Source organism: Jaculus jaculus, chromosome 6, assembly GCF_020740685.1.
Source record: "Jaculus jaculus isolate mJacJac1 chromosome 6, mJacJac1.mat.Y.cur, whole genome shotgun sequence".
In the NCBI taxonomy this organism is placed as follows: Eukaryota; Metazoa; Chordata; class Mammalia; order Rodentia; family Dipodidae; genus Jaculus; species Jaculus jaculus.
In genome coordinates, this window is record NC_059107.1 from 10,612,599 (window position 1) to 10,623,592 (window position 10,994).

Below are 10,994 nucleotides of genomic sequence, written 5' to 3' on the forward strand. Positions count from 1 at the left end.
ATGCCATTTATAAATACAGAGAATCAACTGGAGATGGCTCAGCCATTAAAGAAGCTTACTTGCCAAGTCTGACAGCCTGGGTTTAATTCCCCAATACCCAGATAAAGCCAGATGCACAAAGTGACACATGCATCTGGAGTTCATTTGCAGTGGCAGGAGACCCTGGAATGCCCATTCTCATTCTCTTTCTCTCTCTTCTCTCACTGCATGCAAAATTAATTGAAAGTAAAAATACAGAAAGTGTTCCTTCTTCCTTTCTAATTATGTTGTCATTTCTTTTTCTTGCTTGTTTTCCTGGCTCATACTCCTAGTACAATGTTGCATGGCTGTGGGAAAAGCTTGCCTTCTCGTCTTGTAGATCTCAAGGGAAAATTATCTATCTTCCCCTTGAGCATGCTCCTGTGATGTTTTTTTTAAATAAAATATGCCCTTTAGGGCTGGAGAGATAGCTCAACAGTTACGGTACTTGCCTGTGAAGCCTAAGGACTTGGGTTTGATTCCCCAGAACCCACACAAATCTAATACATGCTTCTGGAGTTCGTTTGCGGTGGCTAGAGGACCCGGTGCACCCTTTTTCTCTTTTGCTCTTTTTCTCCCCTTGCAAATAAATAAACAAATAATTTTTTTTGAGGCAAAGATGGAAGTTTTTATTCGGAGGAGGGGGAGGAACAAGAGCTGCCAGGACTGACTCTCAAGAGTGGAGCAGTCAATTTGGGATTACAGATAGTGGGTTATATCAGTTGGGGGAAGATGAGGAAGGGAGAAGTAAAAAAAGGTTTTTTTAGGGGCGATGTAAATCTAAGATAGCCAGGGTGTGATACCAGACCAGTAACCAGGTGACCTGGAAGATAAGGGGGGGGGGGGAGGAAGCCTGGGGGCATTGTTAGGCAAGGAGGGAGGGATTAATGGCTGGGTGGTCCCTTGAAGAATGTGCATGATATACTCCCTGGTATGTCTTTGGTGACTCCATTTTGGGGAAGCCCACCTTGACCTAACAGTCCAGCCTTTTGTTAATGACAATGGACCATGGTTTTTCTTCTGTAGTGTCTTCATGCTGACCATAGGGGGCAACGAGCTCTTATGGGGATGCTGGATAAATGTGGTTGATGGGTGTTCCTTCATGGCAGTTCCTCCATGGCTAAAGGCTGGTAGGAGATAGAGGAAGACAGGTCAGTAAAAGTTAGCTGAATTTTCAGTGGGTGAATTGGTCCATCTGATTTTGGATGCATCTCAGAAGGCAGGGGACCAGAGCAAGTAGCAAGAATAGTCCAGATATAGGCCCTAAAAGTGGCAAAAGCCAGGGCCAGACTGTCCTAAAGATGTTTCATGACTCAGAGGGAATTGTGTTCGTACCTGAAGCTGGTTAGCCAGGTTTTTTAGTTTCTTAATTTCTACCTCTGCCTTGCCTGATCAGTTGACATAGTAACAGCATTCCTCATTCAGAAAAGGGCAGGTCCCCCCCTTGTCTGCTGTCAAGAGGTCTAGGGCTCGGCGGTTCTGTAGCACGACTGAGGCCAGAGAAGTAAGTTGCTCTTATAGCAGTCGCAGGGCCTCAGTGGATCCCCAGACTGCGGTGCTCAGTTCTGTAGAAAGCCTTTCATAGATCAGGCTGTGGCTCAGGCCTCCTGTAGCCAGTCCTGTGGCAGTTGTAGAGGCCGCCAGGATTACCCCTACCATCACAGGCAAGTGAACGGCTCTTTTGTAATGATGAGCCCACTTAGGAAGAAGGACTGCCAGCTCTCCCTCTGTGTACATGGTGGGGCTAGGTACCAGAGTGACTGGGGTGCAAGGGCCCTAGTGTGTTCTCAGAGAGATGCAAGTATACAGCATGGAGTCACACCAGAAATAAATTCCCTTAGGTAAGGTGTGGTTTGTCACAATAGAATTATTCCTGAAAGCTCCTGACCAGCATTGAGAGATGTCCTTATGCCAGCAATCAAGGCAGTTCAGAAGAGACAGTGGGATAGGGAACTTGGAGAGAGGACGCCAGAAGCAGGGAGTGTCTGAAGCAGAGGTGACATTGAACAGGGGGAATGCAGTAATGAGGGGGCGCTCGAGGGCAGTGCACAGGAAGCAGGCAGTGTGATTGGTAAGACTGAATTGATTGAGGAGGGAGAGAGAATTAAGGATGGACATCCAGGGGGTGGGGGAGAAGATTAGATCACGCAGATCTTCCTGGAGCTTGCCATGGGCCTGTTTGATGCCCATAACTGTCTGGATATGAGCATTTTGGACAGTCACTGGAAGACACCTGTTATAGAGAAGGAGAGGGATATGGGCTCTGTGTACCCTGTGAGAAGACAGAAGGGTGAATAAAGAAACTTGTTACTCTTGTCAAAACCTCAGGTATAAAGGGAGATGAGCATTCAGAGGTGAGAGATACAGGGCTTGGGGCAAGAGAGAGGAGGCAGAGGGCCATTTTGGGGTTAAGGGAAGAGTAGTAACATAGCAGAGTTTAAGTTTGAGAGTGCCCATTGGGTAAAATATTTTTTTAAATATGCTCTTTAGGGCATAAGAAAGGTGGCTTGGTGGTTAAGGCACTTGCATGCAAAGCCTAAGGACACAGGCTCGATTCCCCAGGACCCACATAAACCAGATGCATAATGTGGGGCGCATGTATCTGGAGTTCATTTGCAGTGGCTGGAGGCCCTAGTGTAATAAATAATTTAAAAAATATATACCCTGATTGTGTTGTGTTCTTTTCTATTTTTTTTTTTTGGTTGTTTTCTATTTTTACTGAGTGCCTTAAAAATTTATTTGCAAGAGAAAATTTATCTGCAAGCACACACAGGGAGAAAACAGGAAAGAGAGAGAGAGAGAGAAGGGAGAATAGGCACATCAGGGCCTCCAGCCACTGCAAACAAACTCCAGATGCATGCACTACTTTGTGTATCTGACTTTATGTGGGTATTGGGAAATCAAACCCTGGTTGCTAGGCTTTGTAGGCAAGTGCCTTAACTGCTGAGCAATCTCTCCAGCCTTCTATTGTATGTTTTTATAATAAAACGAATGTTTGCTGGGCATGGTGGTGCACGCCTTTAATCCCACCACTTAGGAGGCAGAGGTAGCCAGATCACCATAAGTTTGAGACTGCCCTGAGACTACATAGTGAATTCCAGGTCAGCCTGGGCTAGAGTGAAACCCTACCTTGAAAAACAAACAAACACACAAACAAACAAAAACACACACAAAAACAGAATGTTAGATGTATCAAACACCTTTTAAAAAAAATTTATTTATCTTATGAGAGAGAGAGAGAATTGGCATGCCAGAGCTTCACTGCAATTTAACTCCAGATGCATGTACCACCTTACACACATATGCAACCTTGCATGTGTCACCTTGTACATCTGGCTTACATGGGACCTGGAGAGTTGAATATGGGTCCTTAGACTTCACAGGCAAGCGCCTTAACCACGAAGTCATCTCTCCAGCCCCAAACACCTTCTTTAATTGTTGTACCAGTTGAAATGTTGTCAAGTTTTCCCCCTCATCCTGTTAATAGGGTGGTTCACAGTGATAATTTTCTGTATCTTGAACAACCTTTGAACTCCTGAAGGTCTGGAGTTGGGTAGGATTTCAAAAGAGTGGTGCCAACAGAGATTGTATTAGTCTATTTTGTGTTACTATAACAAAATATTTGAGGCTAGATATATATTTTTAATATTTTATTTTTATTTATTTGACACACAGAGAGAGAATGGGTACACCAGGGCTTCTAGCCACTGCAGATGAACTCCAGACACAAGCGCCCCCTTGTGCATCTGGCTAACATGGGTCTTGAGGAATTGAACCTGGGTCCTTTGGCTTTGCAGGCAAACACCTTAACTGCTAAGCCATCCCTCCAGCCCACTGAGGCTAGATATTTTATAAAGAAAAGAGGTTGGTTTTGGCTCACAGCTTCGGAGGTTCAAGCTCAAAGGTCTGTACCTGATGATGTCTTTTTTTTTTTTTTTCTGGCAAGTCCCCTGGCAGTGAAGAGAATCATGTGGTGTGGCAAGAGACCATGTGTATGTGTCCTTCAGTTTTTAAATTTATTTTTGTTTATTTTTACTTATTTATTTGAGAGTGACAGAGAGAGAAAGAGGCAGATAGACAGAGATAGACAGGGAGCACCAGAGCCTCCAGCCACTGCAAATGAACTCCAGATGTATGTGCTACCTTATGCATCTGGCTTACGTGGGTCCTGGGGAATTGAGCCTTGAACTGGGGTCATAGGCTTCACAGGCAAGCACTTAACTGCTTAGCCATCTCTCCAGCCCTTCCTTCAGTTTTTGTATATAACCTCTGTTGTCTTCTTATATACCTACTAGAATTCAGTCATGGGCTCCATCCTAATGACCTTACCTAGTCCTAATCACTTCTCCAACTCCAATCCCCATGAATACCACAACTAGATTAAACATCCACCCTCTGCATATCACAATGGGAATTATTCCAACAATAAACCAAGGGAACTCTCCATGCTCCAATCACACCTAAACCATAGCAGAGGCTCTATCAGGGGAAGCCCTTCCTATCACAAGAGATACAAGTTGCCCCAAGGCTCTGCCAAGTCAGAGGAGCAAAGTGTGGTCTGCTGGGGCTTCCGAAAGAGGCAAAAGGATGCTCTTAGCAACATGGAATCAATCAGTTCTGTGCTATAAGAGACACTGGCATGAGCAGGTGTGGTGGTTCACTCTTGTGATCCCAGCACCTGGGAGGCTGAAGTGTGATGGTCACCAGGAGTTTGATGCCAGCCTGAGCTACAGAGTTCCAGGTCAGCCTGGGCTAGAATGAAATCCTGCCTCAAAGGGAAAAGGGACACTGGCATGAATGTCTGACTGGAGACTCAGGGAGGATGTCGCGTTCTCCTAGGCAGCTGTCTCCAAGTGAAGCTCAGATATGACTCAGCGAACAGTCAGGTTTATAGCGCTCACCCTGAAATCAGAAGTTGCTGTGGGCTGAGAGGAGACGGACCTCCAGCATCTTCTTGCCAGTGATTGGGCATGCGGCTCCTCTCCGGTTTCCTGGCTAGGTGTCCACATGGAGCCAACAAGCGGCCAGGAGAACACAGACCAAGGCCGGGGTGGGGTGGTGGAGGGAAGCTGCTCATGGGCTGGAAAGCAGAGGCCCCTGAAATCATCCCTACAATAGTTTTCCCAGGAAGGGCATCTTTCTATCTCTCCACTTGTTATATGGAATTTAATCCCTTTGAACCTTCTATCTACTGGGGTTAGTTTGATTAAAAAAATTGTTTAAGTGGTACTTTCATTACCTTTATTTACATGGAATGGCGTGTTATGTTTTATGATGTATACGGAGTGGGCTAGAGGGTCTTCATAGATGCTCCTGTTTGCTCCCCAGCACCGGGATCACAGGCACAGACTGCTGTTGGCATTTCATATAGGTACTGGGGAGCAGAACTCAGTTCTTCATATTTGTAGGGTAAGTGCTTGGCCCATGAGCCATGTCTCCAACCCCAAAGTAACATTTTGAAGTAGTCATCCCTCAGGATCCAGGCAGGATTGGCAGCGGGACATCCTTCTATATGTTCTGTTTTTCTCTTGATAAGTCTCTTATATAGCCTAGGCTGGCCTCACACTCATGATCCTCCTGCCTCAGGAGTCCCAAGTGTTGGGATTGCAGGAGTACACCACCATGCCCATCTCCTCTCACACATCTCTAAGTGATTTATAATCCCTAATATGATGAAAATGCTGTGTAAATAATTACTTTTTGGTATTGTTTAGGGAATGATGACAAAACAAACAAATCTGTTCCTGTTCAGTAGAGAGGAAATTGAAGGTTTTTTGGGGGGGGCAATATTTTCAGTCTGAGGCTGGTTGAATGTGAGGACACAGGGCCTGCAGATGCCAGACGTGGTGTTTTGGGACTTTCTGCTCATTAGTTTCTGCACAAATCCTTCCAGCTCTGTCCTTCTCCGCTGCCTGTTTCGGCCCCTGTCTATTCTCAGCTCCTGTCTTCGGCTTTCTTAAGATTGTCTATTGTTGTCTACAAAACTCTTTTCTGATGATAGGTTTAAACACCTTATTTGTGACATCTCCTCTCACCATGGTTGGGCTGTACTCACAGACTTCATGGGTGACATTGAGTAACTCTCTGTTTCTAGAAAGGCTCAGTTAGGAGTGTGTCTCCTTTCATACAGTAGGCACCACCTGCCATCACTGGCTGGCCCACCTTCTGAACGTGGGCCCCACCCTTTGCAAAGGAAAGAGCTTGAAACAAGTCTGGGTAGAAGACCAATGCAGGAGTTTTGAGATACTTGCTTCACAAATGTTTAATAACCTTCTGTCTCACATACATGCAGCTCAACTTCTTGGCTGTTTCCAGCACCCCCCTCTGTCTTTCTGGTCCACCCTTGACCCTTCTCCCTTCTTTTGGCCCCTCATAGGCCCAGATTCTGGGACCACTGTCCTAGATTGATGGCACTGTGTGTATGGGGTAGGGGTGGTAAGAAGTGAATGGGATAGGAATGGGGCAGGAGCCACAAGGAAGCCCAAGGGAAGGGTCTCAGCCCTCACACCCCCAGCAAGCCAGCCAGCACAGTCACAAGGATGTGGAGGGCAGCTCCTGGGGATGGGGAGATGGAGGGTATTGGCTGAGAAGGAACTGGTATGTTTTCTATGCTATAAAGGATCCACTTCATGAAATGGGAGACTCGGGCATATACTCCAGGGTACAGGGGCTGGGCACACCCGCGACCCCAGCTCACGATTCCAATTTGTATCCAGGTCTGGTTCAGTTCACACACCAGAGGACCCCCAGAATCACCCTGAAAAGAGACATTTTCTGTGATCTAGAAGTCCAGACCTGCCCCTCATGTGCAGTGAGTGGCCCATAGCCTCCACTCACATAGCACCCCCCCCCCCAATGCTGCAGCTTCTAGAGCCACAGGACCAAGGACTCATGCAAGCACAGGGTGATTACACATTGTCCCTCTGTGTACAGCCACCCCCACCAACCCCTACCTACATCCACAGAGCCCCAACTTTGACCCACAAGTGGAGATGTACCTCACACACGTTTTTCACATTCTTGAAGTCTAAGGCACACAGCATGTCCGGCAGGATGAAAGATACATGTCCGTAGAGTCTCTGACAAATCACCCTGGGCATAAGAGGCAACTGGACCTCCTGCAGATAGTCTGTGGTTTGGCCTGTGTGGGAGAGGAATGGCCAGGTGAGGGCTCCTACCTGCAGCTAGTGAGCTTCTAGCTTCTACTGAGTGGGAGCCAGGGACACTTTTGAGCTCTTGGCAACAAAAGGACAAACCTGGAAGAAGCCTCCCCGCCCCTCCAGGAGGTGCCCTGCCCACATGCAGTAGCTCTCCTAAGGCAGGGGGAGCCTTATTCACACACAGGAGAGGCCTTGTCCACACACCACTAGGGGTAGGGTCTGTTACATACTCTGTCCCTTCCCCGCCCCCATGATTATTTTCCATTTCAGTACAATTTCTACTGACTTATTTTAAATATATTTTGGTTTCTTATTTTTATTTATTTATTTGAGAGTGACAGACAGAGAGGGAGGGAGAGAGAGAGAGAGAGGGGAGGGAAGGAGGGAGGGAGGGAGGGAGGGAGGGAGGGAGGGAGGGAGGGAGGGAGGGAGGGAGAGAGAGCACGATTGGGCATGCCAGGGCTTCCAGCCACTGCAAATGAACTCCAGACGCATGCGCCCTCTTGTGCATCTGGCTAATGTGGGTCCTGGGGAATCTAGCCTCGAACTGGGGTCCTTAGGCTTCACAGACAAGCGCTTAACTGCTAAGCCATCTCTCCAGCCCATTTTAAACTTCACTGATTTTTCTCCTCAGCTGTAGTCATTGTCATTAATTCCAAAAAGAAACTTTTCCAGGGCTGGAGGGAGGGCTTAATGGTTAAGGCGTTTGCTTGCAAAGCCAAAGAACCCAGGTTCGATTCCTCAGGACCCACATTAGCCAGGTGCACAAGGGAAAGCATGTGTCTGGAGTTCATTTGCAGTGGCTGGAGGCCCTGGCACACCCATTCTCTCTCTTCCTCTTTCTCTGTCAAATAATTAAATAAATAAATTATATATATATACGTGGAAACTTTTCCATCTCTGACAGGGCTTTTTATTTCTAGGATCTTTAGAAGATTTTATTAATTGAGAGAGATAGAATGGGCACACCAAGGCCTCCAGCCACTGCAAATGAACTCTGGATGCATGTGTCACGTTGTGCATCTGGCTTACATGGGTACTAGGGAATAGAACCTTGGTCCTTAGGCTTTGCAGGCAAGCACCTTAACTGCTAAGCCATCTTTCCAGCTCCCATCTCTAGCATTAAAAAATATATAAATATCTTATTTTATTTAGTTGAGAGCAACAGACAGAATGGGCACATGAGGGCCTCTAGCTGCTGCAAATGAATGCCAGACACATGCACCACCTTGTGCATCTGGCTTATGTGGGTCCTGGGGAATCAAACCTGGGTCCTTTGGCTTTGCAGACAAGCACTTTAACTGTTAAGCCATCTTTCCAGCCCCTTAAAACTTTGTTAAAAAATATTTTACTTCATTTACCCTGTCCCTAGCATTTTTAACAGACTATTTCCTTACAGTTTTCATCTTCCTGCTTGAATTGTTCTCCTACCTACTCTGGCAGATGCTAGAGACTACCATCTAACACTCTACTCCTAAGAGACTTTGCTTTGACCTTACCTTGCGGTGAGATTAGTCCCCATCCAGTGGACCAGCAAGAGAGGTTGGCCAAGCTCATGTTGTAAGGGGGCAGACAGACAGGGAGCACCGAGTCAGAGAACAGGATAGAGCTCTTCAGTTGCAACAGTGCCACGTCTCCACCGGTGGGGTGAAACAATTGGTAGGTGGGGTTCAGGATCACCTGGTTCACTTCGAACCACTGGGTGTGCCTGCTGGCCCCGCTGAGGTCGGTGATACCCACATATACGTCAAAGGCTTTGATGTCCTTGTCCCTGCCGGCCAGAACAGAGGCCCACTGTTTGTAGCCCCTTGAAAGCACACAGATAGGGTTTGAAGGGTGGGCAGGTGTAAAAAGTCAGCCCCTGACTGCAGCCCAGAGAGGTCCTAACTGGCTGTCTGCCACAGCTGCCATCAAAGACGTCCTGACTTGAGCCCCTGAAGACTGGGGACCACCAAAACCCACGCTAAGGTCCTCTCTCTCTCAGGAAGTCGGCCACAGAGGAGCTGGACCCTGTGCATCCAGTGGCTGTGGCAGATCTGAGCAGGAAGACTGCTCTATGTTCTGTGAATGGTACTGTGGGGAAGGCACAGCCTCTAGTGTGGGGACCTTGCTGTCAAAAGGCCAATCGGGGGCTGGAGAGATCGCTTAGTCAATAAGGCGCTTTCCTGCAAAGCCCAAGGACCCGTGTTTTTGACTCTCCAGATCCCACTTAGCCAGACTGGCAAAGGTGAGGCAAGTGCAAGATGGCACATGCACACTAGGTGGCGCAGATGTCTGGAGTTCAATTTCGGTGGCTGAGGTCCGGGTGTGCCAATTCTCTCTTTCTGAAATAAAAGGCCAACCGACAGTGGGAGGGCCCTGAGGGGGAGACCAGCTGCTCCTGTTGGGACGCAGGGCCCGGTCTGTAGAGAAAGTCCACGCTCGCAGGGGCTGAAAGCATAAATCCAGGCCGGTCCATGGGCACCACCAGCCTGGGGCACAGGAGAGTGCGTGCGCTCGCCCCATAGGGCTGGGCGCTTGGGAGCAGAGCAAGACCCCCCCACACCAATGCAGGATCGAAGCCAAGCCACGGGGCCTCTCCTTCGTCCTAGTGCCCCCCACCACCGGGCCCCCCACGCCCCCTCACTTGCTGAAGCAGTGTGCGGCTGACAGCACCCAGTACTCGTTGAGGATGGTGCCGCCGCACGTGTGAAAGCCGGAGTAATGCAAGCTGACTTGCCACGGCCACTTCCCTTCCGGGGCCGGAAGTCCACCCACGACCTTGCCCTGCACAGCACGCTGGCCACAGGCTGGGGGGGGGGGAGACAGAACACAGAACGGGAGCGAGGTCAGGACGTGGGCGGGGAGGACAGCCCTTCCAGCCCAGGGCGGAGAGGCCTACCCACGTTCCTGCTCAAGGAGATCCCCGGGCTCCTGGAGGATCCAGGGATGTCTGCTGAGACCCAGGCGTAGGGTCCCAGCAGGAGCCACAGGAAGCCCAGGGCCCAGGGCCCCAGGGCGCCCACGTCAGACGTGCGGGCGGCCATGAAGCCCGGGCGAGCGCGGCTGACTGGGGAGCTCGGGGCGCCTCAGGCCGGCGCGCGGGCGAGGCTGGGCACGTGACGCCCCGGCGGCCCGGCCGGGAGACGCCAAGCGGTGGCGCCCCCAGCAGGGGACCCCTGGCCCGGAGCTAGTGCGTGGGGCCAGCCCGCAGGGGGGAGCCTGAGCCCTGCGTACGTCACGAACCCCCCCAGCAACAGACTGAACCCCAAGCAGGCGACAGGGGCCCAGCACGTGGGGACAAAACCCGCAGCAACCGATTGCATCCAGCTTGGTCACTTGAGGGTAACTTCCCCACGCCATGGTCAGACCTGGACGCACTGGGTCCGTTGGAAGGATATCAATGTACTCAGCTTTCTCTGGGCAGACTGAAGTGTGTTAAATCATCACTTTTCATACATGTACCACCCAAGCTATCAAAACCTTCCCTCTCTCTCTCTCTCTCTTTTTGTAAATTAAGGCTTTGTTTATGCACAGTGAAGTATACCTCTTCAAGTTTGCATAGGCACCTACAGTCCTGCTGTAGTCAAGGCAGAGGGTTCCACAGGACTCAGAGATACAGTAGAGAAAAAATACATATATAAACATTACCGAGAGATGTTTAAGTCAGAACTATCCAGGGCACGTTGCTATGAAGGGTTAATGTCACAAATGCTTTCATTTCCAATCACTATGTGTGCAGACTCAGTGCAGTTTGAGTCTTCAGTCTTCACAAGGGTTTTGTTCATTTGTTTTTGAGTCAGGACCTCACGATGGCCCAGGATGACCTGGAACTCA

At 49.1% G+C, this 10,994-nt stretch overlaps 1 protein-coding gene across 1 annotated transcript; it reads right to left on the reverse strand.

Moving 5' to 3' along the window:
* Positions 1–6,336: 6,336 nt before the first annotated feature.
* Prss38 (serine protease 38) lies at positions 6,337–10,204 on the reverse strand. Its single transcript, XM_004657282.2, has 5 exons — positions 10,060–10,204; positions 9,805–9,967; positions 8,678–8,949; positions 7,017–7,159; positions 6,337–6,775 (listed from the first exon to the last, which is right to left on the reverse strand). Exons 1-5 carry the CDS (start codon positions 10,202–10,204, stop codon positions 6,521–6,523), a joined length of 978 nt encoding a protein of 325 aa, XP_004657339.1. The 3' UTR covers positions 6,337–6,520.
* Between the last annotated feature and the right edge of the window lie 790 nt (positions 10,205–10,994).